At 39.8% G+C, this 19,943-nt stretch overlaps 1 protein-coding gene and 1 long non-coding RNA gene across 8 annotated transcripts; one reads left to right on the forward strand and one right to left on the reverse strand.

Annotated features, from left to right (window-relative positions):
* The first annotated feature begins 4,589 nt into the window (after positions 1-4,589).
* On the forward strand, positions 4,590-6,101 carry LOC103984017 (zinc-finger homeodomain protein 1-like). Its single transcript, XM_009401409.3, has one exon. It carries the CDS (start codon positions 4,981-4,983, stop codon positions 5,848-5,850), a length of 870 nt encoding a protein of 289 aa, XP_009399684.2. The 5' UTR covers positions 4,590-4,980; the 3' UTR covers positions 5,851-6,101.
* A 3,043-nt stretch (positions 6,102-9,144) lies between these two features.
* Positions 9,145-15,808, reverse strand: LOC103984018 (uncharacterized). 7 transcript variants are annotated; one of them, XR_010486807.1, is made up of 10 exons: positions 15,416-15,793; positions 15,227-15,321; positions 15,055-15,128; positions 13,253-13,309; positions 13,021-13,148; positions 12,177-12,366; positions 11,704-11,798; positions 11,459-11,614; positions 11,118-11,241; positions 9,145-9,519 (listed from the first exon to the last, which is right to left on the reverse strand). It is a non-coding gene; the product is annotated as an uncharacterized LOC103984018 (long non-coding RNA). The 7 variants fall into 7 exon arrangements; XR_671618.3 differs by having other exon boundaries at positions 15,003-15,128; positions 15,416-15,792; XR_010486805.1 differs by having other exon boundaries at positions 11,118-11,350; positions 13,253-15,128; positions 15,416-15,808.
* Positions 15,809-19,943: the final 4,135 nt, after the last annotated feature.

Genomic DNA, 19,943 nt, shown 5'->3' on the forward strand with positions numbered 1-19,943 from the left:
AGGAAACAGGAATCACACCTCCTGCGGACAAACACCCATCTGCCGTTCCATTTCACTGCAAAGCCATGTCACGTTGAGCTACCACCGACTGGCATTTACCGCAAAGCCTGGAGTCAATGGATGGTTAAGATGAGAGAATCGAAGGGTTACGATGTGCAGTACGAATCTCGAGGAGTCTCTCCTCACCATAATCACTTCATGCTCTTACCAAAAGAGATGTTCGGTCCTTCATAATTGTACAGATAGCTCACGAAACATTACTACCAAAGATTTCGAATCACTATGATTTGTTTTCTTCTTTGAATTCTCGATCATCACCGATCATTAAAACTGACGAATCGCATAAAACGCTGGTCACATCAGATGAATCCTCCATAAGACGGCAAATAGCATTCACAGGCTCTTCTTTTGCTTCCATCTCGCAGAATCCTGAAATCATAGAATAAGTATGACCAGCATTGCCAATCAATCTGGAGCTCTGAATGATTACCACCGACGCTCATTCATGTGAGGCCCATTTGAGACACACCAGAGAGGGCTTTAAAGGTTCTCCAAGTCGAGGTCAATGATACGATAGGGATCAATCTGAGTCATCACTCTTCTTTCCTCTTTTTCCCATTTTATTTCGTCAAATTCTTAATCCATTTATATATATATATATATATATATATATATATATATAAAGAAAGATATGAGCATGTTGGGTGGGAAAAGCATGAGGGGAAAAGAGAATGAATATGGAGAGAGAGAGAGAGAGAGAGGGGGGGGGGAGAAATATATAGAAAGGGAAAGCAAGGTGGGAAAAGCCTGCAAAGAATGGAAATGGAAATCACGGTCGGGCCGACCTTTTATCGTCTTGTCCACATCCAACATCCTTTTCCCCGCAAAACCCTCCTTTTCCACACACACACACACACTCTCTCTCTCTCTCTCTAGATGCTGTCTTCCTCGAACTGTGTTAGGATTACGGAGAAGCAGAGGGATTAGTGATTCTGAAGGCGATCACACTTTGGTAATTAATGGTGGCAGTGGGGATGGTAGTAGAAAGCGTGAAAACCCACCTGCTGTGGCTGCAACAGCAGCAGAAGCAGCAGCAGCTGCTGCTGCTGCTGTGGTGCCAGCTACAGTGCATCCCTGCAGCCCTGCGTCGATACAACGGATGATGATGGAGTCCTTCCTTTGTCTTCCTTCCTCTTCCTGATGAGGCGTAAGCAAGCACCGATGACAAGATTTCTCTTCTCCTCCTCTCCTCTTCCTTTGTCTTCCAGCAACTGCGTTCTGAGTCCGAGCGACCACCGTGGTGGTGCAACCTGCAGATTGCTTTTATTAGGAACCTAAAAGAACGAGATGTCCCTCTCTCGTATGCCATTGGTGATGAAGAGCCGGAGAGGGAGGGAGGTGTGGTTTCCTGGCAGCTGACAGCAAGAGAATACGGCACGAGACGGGTGGCGTCAGAGCTGCGGGGCCCGCCTCACATGTCTCCCCTTCCGCCACGCCGCACCAAACTATTAACACCACCCCACCACACGCACACCTTATTATTTTCACATTATATATATATATATATATATATATATATATATATATATAATACAATATTTCAGGAAAAATGATTTCTCAGATGTAATAGTCTCCTTCAATTTTTATATTAAATATATGTATTCATATATGTTTGATGATCATATATGTATTCAAACCTTAGTAACTTCATTAACTACCCTCGCAACAAAGGCTTCTACTCACTTGTTCAATTCTGTAACTCCTACTTATTAGTCCCACTCTGAGTCTTATACTTATACTAGGCTCATCCACTTCTCCTCTGTAAACTATCATACCTCTCCTCTTTTGATTACTTATTAGTGGAATCCCTTGTTTTATCAGTTATCCTATAGAAAGAGATAGAAAATTATCATAGCCAAGTAACTACTAATGTGTATATTGTATATTGACCAAGATATAGGCTTTCTCTATATAAAAGCCTATATCTGTATACAGTACAACTTTCTATGAAAATCATTAATAGGATAATAAATACTATACCATACTATCTCGGCTCAGATACTACTATCTCAGATACTTATTATCTCAGATACTTATGATTCCAGACAGATCATTTTCATTTAAGACCTGGAGTTTGAATCCGTTTCTTTCATTTATTCATATCTATTATTTGTGTGATAATATATATATATATATATATATTTATATAATTGAATTGAAAAGAAAGAGCTACTTTAGATCCATGTCATGAGGCTAAAACTTTTTAGTATGATTAGCTTATACAAAGCTAAAAAAAGTGGACTTCAATTATATCTGTTTTAATCAAAAGTAGGCACCATCGTCATTAACTTTACAAGAGTTGCAAGGAAATGAGGAAGATTAAAAAGGGGATTAAATTGTGAGAATCGAAACATTTATACCCAAAAAAAAAAAAAAGTTTTGAGAACCTCGTTTAAGTCACTTAAAATATTTAACATTTTCAATCACATAAACACCAACAATGTATGTTATTTTCCTGGTAACAGAAGATCATCTCAGCAATTTCATAAAGTTCATATCAAATCATTGTCCGCGAGTTTGTGCAATTACCTAACATTTTGCTTTGAATGTTAGTTACCATTAATCAAGCATTTAAATGCCAACCTGATATTGATTTCAGAAATCCTTTTAATCCATTAGGATATCCACTTATTAAATGATTTACTTGTATTTTTTTACTCAATATATTTAAAATTAATAAAATTTTAAATGTCAACCGATATCGAAACATACATACGATTTGCTCTGACCGAACCTGAATATCAATCGGTGTATATTAATCTCGATGGTATTTAAAATATTAATATTAGGGCTAATTATGTAACATAACATCATAATGATAATTGATAATATTTTTTTATCAATTTTTCATCCAAATTATCCCTTTTTTACTTATATGGATGAAGTGACTTGTGAAAAATAGTGAGATGTAGGTTATTATTGTCCAAATCAAATGACGTATATGAGGTTCAAACTTAAATTCGAATATCTATCACTTATATAATAATACACTAATCAATTTGAATATCTTAACACATAGAAAATTGACCTCTAAAAGAATATCTTACGTTATCTTCTAACTTAATTTTGGGCCACAAACTTTATATAAAATTTTCGGTCCCATATATTATTTATACAAAAATAAAAGAAAATTTAATCCATCACAAAGAAACACCCATTATGAAAATTGGCCTACAATTTCACAAAAAAATTTACACATTACATAAACCACAGGAGGGATAGAGAGAGAGAGAGAGAGAGAGGTGTTGATAGAAGAAAATGAAATAGTAACCACTGTACTGATTAGTTGTGGGTTCTTGGACTTTTGCAAGCATACATGGTGGAGTTTGTCCAATATCACAAGTGTCAATCACCTCTCACTGCTCTTTGCAATCTATAAAATAACATCAATCAAAAAGAATCCCCACTAAAGTTGATGTACTACAAATTAAGTGAGGTATGAAGTGAATCAAACCCATCCACATCAGTCCCCTACTAATGAGAGAAAAGAATGGACAAAGTTCCATAACCCTCACAGCATCAGCTCAGTGCACTGTGTGGAGGACCACGTTAGCCTGCTTAGGAGCAATTCACAGTCTGTGGTAGCTAACCCTCTCTCTTCAAGATAAGGTTTTCGACACAGATGATGAGAGGGCACAATGCTTTATTTTATTTCATTTTTTGTTTTTTCAACAGACATTCTTCTGCCCCCCTAATCCACCATTGGGAGTGCAGTATGTGGACAGCACATAAAATTATAGGATTTTGTGGTCTGTTTGTTTGATGTGTCCTTATCATGACTTACAAATATTATCGTGAAGAATTGGTCTAAAGATTAGGGTGTTGTCAATTAATGGCAAGATGAGATTTGTTGATATGTAAAATTAGAAGATATCAGTGTATGGTACTTACTACCTAGCTAGTAGTAGCCTCTTGGGAAATCTTGCAAGAAACATATATCTTAGCATGGGGCACATTTGGATTGGCAAACAATTTATGTTTGCTTTAATATTGTATTTAATGATGGATGAGGAATGATCGGTCAACTTTATCAAGCCAGTCAATCCATCACTGGGTGATCAAGATATCAAAATAGAGAGAGAGAGAGAGAGAGAGAGAGAGAGAGAGAGTATATGCATGAGATATCAAAATATGAAGGCACGAAGAGTAAATATCAAAAGAGATGTGTGTATGAAAAGAAATTTCATGAGATGGACACGAATCCGAAGACGATGGCATTGGGTTCATCATCGGCGCCATGAAGGATGAGGATGGGTTGGGTGTGTTCAACAGAAAGAAGAAATCTAATATTTGTTTGTTTGTTTGTTTGGTTGTGAATCTGATAAGTAAAAAAGTTGGCGTTCATCATTTCATAGCTTCCTTTTTGGTTTCTTTTAATGTCTGATATATTCGGTGTGTGGTTTTGGGTGATTGGTCATTTCAGCATGAGGCGACGCTTTCACCATTCACCGCCATGGCATGAGAGTGCAGAGTGAGACCGTAAAAGCCAGACAAGTATGGCTTCAAATCCAGTGGGTCTAACCAGTGTGGAAAGTGGGTGTTTAGATGTGGGCTTAAGCTGCCACTACAGCTCATACGGAGAGAGAGAGAGAGAGAGAGAGAGGAGAGAGAGTGACGGAAGGGAAGAAGTGGGAAAAATCGAGTGCTATCTCATCACAAGGCTCGGAGAGAGAGAGAGAGGTGGGCGTGACGGGAGGGAAGAAGAGGGAGAAGAGCTTATATCATCACAAAGCTCGAAGAGAGAGAGAGAGGAGAGAGAGAGAGAGAGAGAGAGAGAGGGAGAGCGAGTACTGGAATTGATAGCCGCCACGCTCGCCTCTCACGCTTATCTTCTCAAACCCGCGGAGTTAAAATAATGAGGGAAGACTGAGGCAGGCGGAGCTGCTGAACCCGAGATCTGGGCAGGGGTCGGCGGCGGTCATGGATTTCGACGACCACGATGAGACAGAGGAAGAGATGGGCTTGCCGGTGGGTTCGAGCTACGAGACCCCCATGCCGAATTCGCCTCGAGGAGGGGGAGGAGCTAGGATGGGAGGCGGAGAGGGGGAAGCGGGTGGGCTCGGGTCGGGGAACCGGAAGGTGGGCGGCGGCGCAGGAGGAGGAAGGTACAGGGAGTGCTTAAAGAACCACGCGGTGGGGATCGGGGGACACGCGGTGGACGGCTGCGGTGAGTTCTTGGCGGCGGGGGAGGACGGCACGCTCGACGCGCTACGGTGCGCCGCATGCAGCTGCCACCGCAATTTCCACCGGAAGGAAGCGGAGGGCGGCGAGGGAGGAAGAGGTGGAGGGGGAGCGCTGGAGGTAGCCGGGTACCACCACCAGTTCTCCCCGTTCTACCGGACGGCGGCGGGGTACCTACACCATCACCAACCGCCGCACCACCCCCACATGGCGGCCGTGCCAGTCGCGGCGGCGGCTGGGCAGCAGCACAGGCTGCTGCCGCTCGCGCTGCCGTCGACGTCCGGCGGCGGAGGGGGGGGATGGCACAGCCGGGACGACCAGGACGACGTGTCCAACCCGATGATGGGAAGCGGCGGGGGCGGAGGAGGGTATGCGGCGGGCGGCGGGATGGGGGCATCGGGTTCGGGGAGCCACAGGAAGCGGTTCCGGACCAAGTTCACGCAGGACCAGAAGGACAAGATGTTGGTGTTCGCGGAGCGGGTTGGGTGGCGGATCCAGAAGCAAGACGAGGCGGCGGTGCAGCAGTTCTGCGACGAGACGTGCGTCAAGCGCCATGTGCTCAAGGTCTGGATGCACAACAACAAGCACACCCTGGGTAAGAAACCCTAGCCAGCCTCCATGCACCACCGCCACCGCCATTTGCCGCTTGTTCTCCACTTCATCTGAGTTCGGCTCCGTTCCTCCTCCCCCCCTTCTCTCGTTGCCTCCTCCTTTCGTTGGTCTTTGTTATATTTGGTTTAGTAGCTCTTCCTTTCCTCTTTATCCTTTTCCCTGCCCGTCTCAGTTTACATTTTTCCATGGTTGTAGTTGTAGTCCTTTTCTTGCTTAGCAATAGTGGAATTATGGCTGTTGGATATGCATGCGTCGGGGAAATGAAGTGGGTGTTGGGCACTAATGAATGCGGTCTCAGTGATGGAGATGGAGAGCAGCAGGAAGAGGGCCTGCCGTTGCTCTTGGTAAACGCAGGGAGAATTGGAGGTGACGAATTGCGTTTCCGAGCAGCAGGAGATGGAGTGTGTAATCAATCTATTACGAGATCGGTACTGTTGGATTCATCTCCTCTTTCTTCTCTTTCCTACACCACACTTGTTAAGGAGGACAAGAGGGAGGAGTACTACCACGAGCTGGCTGTTCTATTCGTCTCTTTGAAACGTGTCCGCCATGAAATGCTGCTCTACCATCATCAATTCCCCGTTCTTCATGTCTTATCTATGGAGAAAGTTGACGAAATTATGCATCAGAAATGATGCGAGTCATGGGCGGGGAATTTCCTTGGAGTCTTGCTCTCGCTCTCTCTCTCTCTCTCTCTCTCTCTCTCTCTCTTTACTGCTTTCTGTGCCTACGATGACCTCAACCTTTCTGGTTTTACTTGCTGCCATTAATGAACAGTTATATTTCGCCATGGGAGTGAGTTAAGAGAGAGGCTGTCTCGCACACCAAGGTTTCTTTTCCTGATGTTGTTGCTGCTGCCGATCGTTGCCATTTGCCTTCCGCGAGCTCGCATTTATTGCTACTATGTTATCGCCTTCTGACGGGTTAGTGAGTGCAGCTCGTCGCCATTTATTGACACCCCACGACATGGGGGGGTTGCAGAAACCTCTTGTTCTTGCATCGACGCCCACGTCTCTCACAGGGTGCACTCATGCCAACCTTCCTCCTCCTGTTCCACGGTACCGAGAGAAGCTGCTGATCTCTCCCGAAACCTCCGACACAAAAGACGCAGTGTCTTCCACGCAAGCAATGCGCCGTTGACACTGAGTTGGTCTCCACGAGAACTCTCTCTCTTTCTCTCTCTCTCTCGGCTGCTTTGAAGACCCAGACAAAAGAAAGAGTGGAGAGCATGAGGAAGAGAGAGAGATGGGATGCGTGCGATCTTTGGGAGATATGAAGGGTACAACTTAGTTGAAGTGGTCGTTTGGCTCGGTACGTGGGAACATGATAGATAATGAATAGATGCAGCTCATGTGGTCCATCCTCTCTGCGCCTCACCGGCCCCAGACGAGCCCCCACTGCGAGACCTCCAAGCCCTTCAATGCTCATCACCCACCACAATTCCCCAGGCCCGGACCCAACTCTGCGTCACGTTACAGCAGCTCCATCAGCTTCTTTCTTGAGCTGGAAGACTGGGCGTAGGGGCCAGGAAGAGATGGACCACCACCACCACCACCAACGCCACCACCACCCACGGCTGCGCTGTGCTCTCTGGAGTACTGGAGTAGGGGCGGTGGCGAAGAGAAAGGGAAGGGGTTCCACCTGCATGTCTACAATGAGATGTCCCCTGCGAGGAGGGACGCCTAAAAGATGGAGCTGTCTCCTGTGAGGAAGGAGGCTGGTCTCAGCCTGTAGGTGTGCCTGCAAGAGTGAGCTGTGGAGGCCCAGAGCTCCTGTTGTTGTGCAGTAACAGGGTTTTGGCGGTGTGGGAGGGGAGATGTCGCCAGCAGTACATTGGTGAGCTTGGGAGGGTATCAATACAAGAACTATCAGTCAAGGCATTTGCTGCAGTAGTGCAGGTCTGCTTAGTACTAGTAGGAGGTGATGCAAGCTCATGCCAATATTTCATCTCTCTTCCATTTTAACAATGATAGAAGAGGGAGAAAGGGCGAGAGCAGACTACTGCACATACTCATTATTAACTATTATTGGTGGAAGATATGAAATTAATTATTATAAAAATATCATAATACCACTTCTATGTTTTCTCATAATCAGGTTAATATATATATATATATATATATATATATATATATGTCATTATGATGTCAGGTTAATTATAGGTCACTATAATTAATAAGTCTCATGTTTAAATCCACATTTTGATAATTAAAAAAAATATTTTTTTAAAAAAAAGTAAAATATAAATATATTATGTTGTGAAAGTATAATAGAAATCATAAATATCATTATTGTGTTCTGGATGCATATATTGATGTTAGGATTGAGGTGTTTGCTAATTTGATTTGAGTCAAAAATCGAATTTGGATTTTCTAGATACCTAAATTCAACTGTTGTATTCCAACTCATTCTATACTCAATTAATGGGTATCAATCTAATTTTAACGGGTTAGATGAGAAAACTCGACCCGCTAAACGATGTCGATATAGTTGGTACACGGTACACGTGGATACGAATCCAAATCAAACCCAAACCCGAAACCATCCTAAATCCCATTAAAAGTATCCGAATCCGTTTCTAACATTGAACTCATCCATAACTGCTGTGGTAACGGTGTCATAAAGATCATGCATGGCTCCACATGGGCTTACATAAATGTCACACATGCAATGTATGTGCCACATAAACGTTATGGAAAAGAGGACAATTGACACATGCGAGACTAGTCATGTACGCTCATCATATATCATTAGAGACATCAATCTCAATCCCTATCGAGATAGAACAAGAAATTTCCAACCATTGGTGGGATGAGATTTAGGTCAATAACATGTTTTCCTTATGGTAAGAAGCTTCAACTGGATTCAAACCTAAATCCTTCAAAATAATTAAATATAAAATTAAGACTATCTTTCTAATTTACTCAAACTCAAGTTTGGAATCACTTTTTATATCCTTTCACATACTACTTAAAGAATTTTTCTCTAAGATTCTAGAGATATATCAAAGAAAGCCTTAAAGACTAAAGGTATTTTTCATTTATATATCTCATAAAAATCTCGAGATACACACAAGTTTTATACAATAGTCAACTGTTATTACTCTCAAACTAATTTGAATCTATTTGTTAAACCTAACATACTCCATCACAAATTAAACTTCTGATATTATTGAAGAGGCAAAGAATTAATATAACATCATTTGCTCTATATATATATATATATATATATATATATATATATATATATATATATATATATATATATATATATATATATATATATAATATAACAATTTATGGTCATCCCATGTTTATTCAAGAACTACAAAGAAAAAAAAGAAAAGATGAGAACTTACACGACTCGGTGGTGTCACCTTTCTTGGGAATATGAACATTTGCCTAACTTGGGACAAGGGAGCTTTATGGCATTTCCTGTACAAGTGTCCATGTTGAGAAGACAGGCCAATCATTCCCAAATTTTTTGTGTTGAACTAAGAAGGGCTTCTTGAGTGGATGGATCTCTTATTGGTTGAGCTCAATCTAATCCTAGATGCAGTATTCAAGCTTGTTATGGAAAGGATGGCACACCAATACTGCTCTTCCATTCCAAGACCCATGGAACGCTGCTCGTCCACCATGATGGAACTGCTTGTATTTAGCATGCCTGGAAGAAAAGATATCATCTCTGTGATGGAACTGCTTGTATTCGATAAAGCTAGCTTTATTTCATTACATAGTTTTTTTTGGTCAAAGGGTAATTGGTTGAATATGATCCCAAGACCCTTTGATCAATAGTTAAAAGTTATTATCAGTAAAAACAACTGACATGTTCTAAACTTATTGCATGAAATCCTAAACACTCAATTCATTAATAAATAAGTCCTGTTTCAAGTACAAAAACATATAAGATAATATTTCAAATCCTCAATTTCTAACTACAGAAAAACAAACAGATGTCACCCAGCTAATGTGCTATCACCCAGATGATATGCATAGCATATGTTAGCTGTATGATAGATATATATATATATATATATATATATATATATATATATATATATATATATATATATATATATATATATATATATATATTCCAAGATGAGCTTGTAATTAAGTGCTTGAACAAAGAAACTCTATAATTGATGAGAACTTGGAGATTATTACTTCAGAACATGGACCTTTTGGTTTGACAGGAAGATAAGGTGGTTACTGTGGCTCCCCTGCATGCATGCATGTGACAGTCTCTGTCATAGGAGAAAGTGAGGTTTCTTTTGGCAACGCCGCAGTGATTGAGCGCTGGTAATCTCCTAAATTAATCTCACAGTACCATCTCCATGGGGAAGAGTGTTCCTGATATATAAATTAATATATCCCTTCCATGATGAATGATGGGTGGGACCTCTTCCACTCTACTTCAGGCTTGATGGTGACCTATCGGAGAGTAAAAGGTTTTGCAAGAGAAAGGTTAGCATGGGTGGGATCTTATTTTGACACCATACTGTTTCAATCTGCAGTCCAACATCAGCACAGGCTGGCTTGACCATCCACCCTACATTGATGTCTATGTTTAGGTAAGGACAGACAGTATCAGATGTCTCCTTTTGCTCCATATAAAGAAAAACATAGTTGTCTGAAACCCTAGATCCAGTCAAGTTAAAGTTAATTTTGCTTCAACGAGTCCCTATTTCTAGTTGCAGGAAAAGTAATGCATGAAAAGATAGATCTGACCTATAAAGAAATAAAAGTGAAGTCTAATTGTGTCTGGTAATGCCATATTATTCATGTCCATCAAAACCCTAATTCCATTCAAGAGTAGTCTAGCGTCAGCCTGAACAACAACATATCAAAAGTTTCAGTTACTCAAGTTGTGGCAACCATATCAAGTGCATATAGGCATCAGATAGACTTCAGTTTTATATTGCAACCAATAAACCTAATGGAACAAGTAGGTCAACCCAAGATTGGTTTTTCGATGGATGTCATCCAGTTATTTCCATTTGTTATCATTATAGGAGACATTAAAAAACTGTGCCCTAATCAGATAAGATAGATTAAAGAAACTTCCAAGTGGTTGTCCTTGAGGTTTAAATCTTCTATGAGTTTAGTAGGATAGATAATGGTGTCCTAATCATTGTGACCCACACGTCTGTGAAAACTGAAGTACCAACCAGGAAAACAAAGGATATAATTTTTTTAACAAAAAGAAACACAATAAATTGTTGTAAATTGGTAGTTTGGTAGCAATTAAGAAGATCTCACCAGAATGACCAAATAGGATCCTTGTTGAGGGTTCGGTAGCCCGGGGGCCTCCAAAAGAATGCGTAGCTGTGAGGTCCACTCTTTGGCATTGGATCTTTGTCACAAATAACACTTAGACCAACACCTGCTTCATTCAAGGTAGGAGCAACCAAGTCAAATAAAAGAAGAAGAATGTCACTGTGTTGTGCGAGTCTCAAACAGTCCCCAGTCAGCTCTGTGGCCATCAATAGAACCTGGTCCGCCAGCATAAAAGGTGAATGGAATATGGACAATGTGACATGAGATGTGGAAAGCAACAAGAAAGAACAGCGCACAAGATGGAGAGGGGGGAAGCAACTCACGTTGAAGACAAATGTGACCTAAATGATGGGACAAGTAGCATGACTCCAACTTTGGCTTGCACATTGTTTTGGCTACTCTTCTATGGCTCAGGAGCACATTGGTTGCGAACCAACTAATGGTGTCTGGTTCAAGGGAGTAGGTGTGACAATCCAAACCTTCATTATTTGGATCAAAACAGTATGAAATAAAAGATAAAAGCAACTAAAGAAAAGACAGATTTTGAGTGATTCAAGAAAAAACTTACAGATCCTTGAAATTGATTGTACCAGTTCAGTACATTAACCTGCAGTCTTCTGAATAATATAACATATCTCTTTGCACATGCAAAATTTCTCCACCCTATAAAATAAATATCAGGGCACATTGTAGCATCAGTATCAGTCATTTACACATGGACCAAGCAGGAAGATTGGCTTTAACAAGACTTTCCTATATTGCATTGTAGTGCTTTTCTTTTTCCTCCTTTTAATATTCAAAGTCCAATAAATGGTAAAGCACATCTGTGCTCCAACTAAGCATATACATATATGAGAATATACTTATATATTACATGCATTTGCAACATAAGCTCGATACTTATTGCAACATTTTGTTCGATGAAGATTGTATTGTTGCACATAGACCATGCAGTTTAATTTCCAACTTTATAGGGTTTAGGGTTTATAAGAAAGATTACAACTTTATCCTAATCAGAAATTTTATAAGAAAGATTATTACACTGCAAAAATGCAAGTTTGCAGTCGAGGCAAAGAATTCGCTAATAGGACCAGCCATTTTCTAAGTTTCTGATCAGGATAGAACCAAAAGTTCATGAAAAAAATCTTCTCACAATCATCTTCTGCCACAACTTTGGTTCCCTGAATAATTCTTCCCAGAGCAGTATCCACAAAACTTGGCCCTGTTTTCACTGGATTAAGAAGGAGATGAGTTTATGCCAAAAACAACACAACGTATAAAAAGTACAAGTAGATTCCATCACTTAGAATATATGCTATGTTGTTAAGCAACGATCCAAAAAGAAATGTATAACAGAAAACAAACAATGAATACTATAATTTGATAGAGGATATAACTAAAGACAAGTGGTAACTAAACCAATATAATGTTTATAATACTGATATTGTCCACAAATCATATGCTAGCAACACATGACCCCAAAATTTGATCTCAGATTGCCTAAATATACATACATATCTATGCAAATGTATATCTGATCCAGTGAAAATCTATGCAACAATGCAAGTTACTGAAATATCACTAAATAATTTGTAAAAGTTTACAAAGTATCAATATGAAAAATAGTTCCTATAGTTACGACTGGAAAAAAAAATTCCTTGAATAGCACAAACTGTAATGGGGGCTAAAGCAATCAACTTGTAGGGCAACATATTTTATAACCCCCTTAATATTCTATGTTATCAAACTTAAGATAGTCTCCAAGTTCTTAAGGCTATCAATTAAACTTCAACGGACATATCAGAGTTTCATGGGAATCTAAGAATACGCCATAGGATGACTCCATATATATATATTTACCACTTCAAGATCTTATATAACTCACCATTTTCTTCCAACATAAACTCCATTGTCAGGCTCTCAGCCATCTAATCACAAGGGTTGTTGCAGCCATTGACGAGCAAAAAGAAGGCTCCTATGATCTTTCATTGTTGAAAACTATCTGAATTTGTCCTGGAAATGGACCCAAAGTATAAGGCTGAGAATATAATCAAGCACATGAAACTTGTAAGCAGGTAATAGGAAGCTACAAGCATGATTGTCAGAAAATCTAATACCGATTATATGCACTTCATCTGTGACTTGCCACACTGTAAACCAATAAACTGCAATAGCTGCAGAAATGTTTCAAACACATAGCTATCAGTATCTGTTCAACATTCTAGAAATTCCAATAGTACTTTATCTGCAGAAACACATAGATGCTACACAATATGGCTGCCTTCATGTACCCAACATAACGATCAACTAGACACAGCTCCCTGTTTTGCACGAGGGTGGAGCTTCAGATCAGCCAAGGTATGATATTATGTCATTTGAATATAGTTGGCCAAGCCAAACGTGCTAAGTACGCAACTGGAAAAAGAAAAAACAAACTTTTCTTTTGGGGATCAAGATTGCATGTAAGCATAAAGGAATGGGAATTGGAGATAAATTTTAGGGCTGATTAAAAATTTTAGTGTTGGGCTAGAGAACATATTATGATTTGTTTATGTGATGTATGTTGGATTAGATAATATATTATTGCTGAGATGGCATAAATTAAAGGATATAACAAGAACCACAACAGGAAAGAACAGAGAGCATTTGATAATTTAAAAAGTGTGATGTTAAGGTGTTGGTCCACAATTACAATGGTTTGGATTGCTCTATAAGCTAATCTAAGCAAAAGTTACAACTTAAGCAACCAATAAAGCACAAAGGTTATCATTTTAAAAAGGTATTGTTAAACAATCACCTATTTCTAGTCCAGTAACCGCATACTCTGACTATTTGTTATAATAGAAGCCAAAGGATTTAATTTCTTACTGAGCCAAGCAATGCAGTGAAATACACTGAGTTTACAATGATAACCATCAAGTCATCATGACTATTTTAGTAGAAACTTCTTGAATCCTCATCACGGGCTTCAATACTTGTGATGAAGTCCCACTCTCATGCCTTGTCATGCGTCATACTCTATATGAGTACCACAATTTCCATGATTTTTAATTTAGCAGACATCAAATATGATGCCATTGATCATGAGTTGCATGTGTTATAAGGTGCCAATGATGAAAAAATGCCAACTATAAGGAAAACAAGTTGGGAGTAATAGAAGAAAGGACATGATGACCTAAACAGAATTGCCAAGTAGAACTAAGAAGAAAAAAAATATTACTTTCTTTCAAAAGATTTCCTAACTTAATCTGGTATCATAGAATAAAAAGGGGTTTACATGGATATCCTGATATTAGGCCATTCATATTTGCAGATACAACAGCATAGAAAGGCAAATATCCAAGTTTATGCACAGAGACTCTCATATTATTCTGCCTTTTTTTTTCTGTTCACCTCAATTTGGGGCTCTTGGTTCAGTAAAAAGAAATTACAAGATGGAAACAGGAGCGTACTTAAGAGAAAACTGGTGAAGCAATGAACAATTAAAGATATTAAAGAACAAATGAACAAACGAAGAAATTTTTTCAGTAACAAATCTCCTTCGACACATCTTATTCTAGATATGTAGAATTTAGTTTAATGTTATGAGCAAAAAAAGGTTAACACTGACTAGAATCGCATAGATACTTTTCCTATCTTATCCTTCAACTAGAGGCAAAATGTTATCCAATTCGACGTAACATCCTTGAAAGTTGAAACTACACCAAAGATGACAATTATAATAATCTAAAACTCTAAGAGAACTAGAAAATACGAAGATTGTACAGTCTCGTTAAAGCAGATATGAAGATCCATCGGCAATTTTATTATAGTTCTTCTTTCTACCTATTTTATGGGCTTGTTAAAGAAAAAAGGGCAAAGAAGTACCACGAAGAACTTGATGTATATGTACAGATCAATGCTCATCCCTGCAACCTACCACTACCAGGTCACCATAATCAACAAAATAAGGCATAATAGCAAGTTCCACAATCTCCATCGTTCCCTAACCCTCTGCCAAAATAACTGGGGTCAATACCATCCAGAAATGTCATTCGAGAAGAAAAACGAAACCTTTAGGCAAGAATTGTTCTGAAGATCGTACTACTTACATGCTGCCATGTGTTTCTTGTCAGATTATCAGCCTTCTCTGTCGTCTCATTTTCTTCCGCATCGATTAAGCACTTTTTGACCGTCCCCAGCATACCTAATCATCACGCATTCCAAAATCAATAAAAATCGGAACTGATTCAAACTAGAAAGATAGAAAATAAAAGAAGAATGATTGAACAAAATAGTACTTTTGTTTTTGCCGGCTACGGGTGAGAAGTGACGTGGATTTTCTGTGACCGGTCGGCGTCGCCGGCGGAGAACGACGAGCCCTCCGTAGTCAGACTGCTGCTCCACATCATGGGCTTCTCCACCATCGGCGAAGGATTAGACAGCCGGGATCGCGGCTTGCGCCGGCATCAAGAATGAGGGTAACGGAATCGGCGAAGGGGATTCGGTGCCCGTGATAGCCGGCGATCGAACGCCGTCGGATCATGGCTTGAAGGGTCAATGGACGGCTGGATCCATCCCCGATCCGATCAAGGTTGGAGTCGCCAGCAGCCGCGTGCTACTTCTTCTCCGGATGCGTTTATTTGGAGGCTTCGATCGCAATGTCGAACGCGGTATGTTGTTCCGCCGGATCATGTTTATGACCGAGTGAAGGGTTTCCGTCTCGTATTAAAGCGCTTAACGATCAAAGAGCTGCAACAATGATTTAAATGTACACTTTGGCCTCGAGGTTTTGATTATGGATTAGTTAAGCTTTATGATTTACTTCATTTTTAAATAATCTATATATTTTAAAAAATATAACATATAACTTTTTCATTAGTTAACCGATGTTAGAATTTACTTACGTATCATTAATATATTTTAGCTCTTGTCGTTTTGGTTATGAACCATTTAAGCCCTTATGGTTTACTTATGTCTAAAATAATATTTATATTTTAAAAAAATATAACATATAAACCCCTCTCGTCAAGTCTAAATCAATAGACATTGGAGTCGACTTACAAGATATGTTGACTCATAAAAAATAATTAATATAATGATACATATAATTTAAGTTTTAAAAAAATATTAATATTCATCCCAAGCACACGCAATGAAGTCATAAACAGTCAAGTGAAATCCAATCCATGAAATAATTTGGAGGAAGAGGAAACAGTAAAGGACGTAGTAACGAAAAAAAGCAGAGAGACAAATGTAGGAGAGGCCGAAGGCAGAGGTGAGGGAGAGCTGGATCACCATGTCATAGGCACGGTGGGTGGGGACACAAGAGTGGATGAAGTAGGAGGTGATGGGGATGAACACGCCCGGGAGGACCACTACGTGCTTAGCGTTAGATTGGTCGATGTACATCCATCTAAGATAGGACTAGAAGCTCTTGAGCTTGTCGTCATCATAAGAGAGGCTACACTCATACAATGCCCTACTAGGCAACAACAACTCGGTGCTGCTGCTAATGGTCGCTTCCACAATGATGCCTCCTCTCGCCATTGATGCTGGTCTTAGTTTTTTTTCTAAAACTTAAATTATATGTGTCATTATATTAATTATTTATTATGAGTCAATATGTCATATAAGCAAACTCTAATGTCAGTTAACTAAAACTTAATAGGGGGGCTTACATATTATGTTTTTAAAAATATATAGTTATTTTATATACAAATAAACTATAAGAGCTTAAGTGATCCAATCAAAACCACAACGACTAAAATGGAATTTAACCTTTTTTAAAACTTAAATTACATGTATTATTATATTAATGATTTATTGTGAGTCAAGATTATAGGGAAATCTAGGGGTGATATCATATATGATGGCGAAAGAATAGAGAAAAGAAATCCTAAATTTTCCAAAAGGTGTTCATTGTCGTGTGAAGATTGGTGCGCAAAACTTGCGGGCGGGCGATCGCCTGCGGCTGCAACTGTGCGCAACAACAATTGATGCGCACAAGCGGCTTGCCTGCACACAGATGATAGGAAGGCTTTCTCACTTTTGCTTTAATGATTTGACGTAAAAATTTTTTCTAAAACACAACATACATAATTCAAAACCAATCTTTTACACGAATAACCTAGCTTTGATACCACTATAGGGAAATATAGGGGCGACATCACAATCCCAATTGAAGAATAAAAAATAAAATTCTTAAATTTCCTAAAAGGTGTTTATCATCATACGAAGATTAGTGCACAAAACCCGTGACACAGAAAACCACGTGTTAGATAGTGTTAGGAAATCTTTGGGGGGGGAGACATCACATGTGCAACGAAAGAATAGAAAAATAAAATCCCCAAATTCCCAAATATATGTTTGTCATCGTGTGAAGATTGGTGCACAAAAATCCTTGAAATTTAAAACTGCGTATAGAACAGATTGTGTTACCTAGGGAGATCGTATATCCCTAAATCTTTACAGATCTCTAGGAGAGAGTGAAGGAGGTCAAGCGCCTTCCTCTCTAGCTGTGATCCACATAGTAGGGCTACGACGATGCTCCTCAAAACTCTAGGCTTACTCTTAGGTGGAGAGGGGGAGGAGAATATGAGAGGCAAGCAAAGGAGGGCCTATGAACTACAATCCCTCCTATTTATAGAGGTCCTATGTTAAACCCTAATAGATCCGTATTGGATCTGCATCCAACTACCCAAGCCTCTTAGATTAGTGGATCTCTATCCAATAATCTCTCATGGGCTCTTATTGAATCTCATCCATAGGATCCAATAATTCAGGGGCTTATTGGATATCCAATAAGACATGGGCTCCGGTGGATATCTCATATTCGTACCTCTACTCATCGTAGTGCCTACCATATGTGTGTGACCCTCTAGGCCTAATATCGAGTTGGCCGTGAGTCATACCTGTCAGAACTTCTTCTGGCTTAGTGAATTATTATCTCCATAATAATTCACTCGACTCATTAACTACGGATGTACTAGGCCACTATGTCGTAGTCCTAGATGATATAGGGGAATCCAATCTATTGGACAAGTTTATCCTCAATTATCGTGTACCTATAGTCCCTCATCCATCTAATATCTCAAATACCAAATATCGGGTATGGTGCTGTCAGACCCATATGGTTTATACTCGAGTCTCGCTCTAATTGGATTCTCCCAGAAAACTCTTTCTCTCTCATTCCGAATGACCCTGGTCAAGGATTTGTCTGAACAAGAACATATGGGATATTTCTCTCGTAACATCGAAAGTGGATGATGTTGAATCTTGGATTTTGATGATGAAGTCAATTATAATTTGTTTGATCTAATACATATGTTGAGAAAAGTGTGCATGATTAACTATGATAGCAGTAAGACATAAAGCAGGTGTTGTTCCGGAGTCAAGATCGAAATCTCATCGGGAGTTCGAGAGTTCGTCGGAAGTTCGGACGTTCGTCGGAAGTTCTACCGAAACCAACCGAGAAGTCCAGGAGCTTACCAAAGAAGCTCGTCAGAACTTGCCAAGAAGATCATCATAAAGTCCAAAAGCTTACCAGGCGTCCACCGGAACATTGCCGAGAGTTCGTCAGATGTTCGCCGAAAGTACGTTGGAAGCTCGCTAGAAGAGCAATTGACGCACCGAAACAAGAAGCACTGTAATTATGTCTTAGTTATCATAGTTAGAGCATAAATTAAGTTAGGATTAAGAGATAATCCCACTAACTTAATTAGGGGCCAACTAGACCCTTAACAAGGCTGAATTGGGCCGAATTGATAATTCAGCCCCTAAATTCTTGGCCGACGGTGGCACCGCCTGGAAAGCAGTGCCCCCCAGGATATTTGGGCGATGGTACCGCTGGCAATGAATGCTGCCAACAATGGTACCACCTAGTATCATATCAGCGGCGGTAGTACTACCTGATAACGATGGTGGTACCGTAAATACCTCGGATTCCGGGGATGTGACACTTTTTAGCTCCAATTTTAAAGTCATTGGTGTCTATAAAAACCCCATCATTTTCTGTATGAAAGGGCACGAAAGCATTGGCTTAATTTTGAATTCTTGAGTCATAAAAGTGTTGTAAAAGTTAGAGTTCTCCTCTATCTCTTAGCCTTATAACCATCCAAGAAAGAGGAGTGAGACTTATAAGGGTTATCTCCTAAACCCGAAAAAAGGAGAAAGCATTGTAAAGAAGTGTTCGGTCTTCACCTATTGAAAGACGACCTTTAGTGGACGTCGATGACCTTGTCGGAGGAGGAATATGAAAGTGGATGTAGGTCATATTGACCGAACCATTCTAAATTCTGGTTTACTTTTCATTTATACAATTTACATTACTGCAAACCTCCTTAATCTTCTCTTGTACTTTTACAAAAACTTTCAAGTTCAACTTCTCTCCGAAATAGATTAAATCGAAACTATTATCGTCAGAATCAATTTTAATCGAAATGAACATTTTTCTGAAATCATGAAAGTTTTTCACTGCACTAATTCACCCCCCCTCTTAGTGCCACTATTGTTCCTAACAGATGATCCTCTATCGACATTCAATAGCCCTTGTAAGATCGACTGTCACTCCTAATGACCGGCTGTACTAGATCTGAGATATCTAAACCTATAAGTCCGGTATCAAAGAATGAAGAACTCATACAAGATATCCTTGGTGTCTCAAGTCTAACGACCGGATACACCACTAGGACTACGAAATTGCTGTATGACAATAAGGCATCATCAACTATCCATCATTCCATAAGCGGATCAATCAGTGAACTTATTCTCCAATAAGTACCTGTACTATATCCCTAGTGTCCCCATACAAGTAGCTATGAGACCAGC

This window comes from Musa acuminata, chromosome BXJ2-5, assembly GCF_036884655.1.
Source record: "Musa acuminata AAA Group cultivar baxijiao chromosome BXJ2-5, Cavendish_Baxijiao_AAA, whole genome shotgun sequence".
Taxonomy (NCBI): Eukaryota; Viridiplantae; Streptophyta; class Magnoliopsida; order Zingiberales; family Musaceae; genus Musa; species Musa acuminata.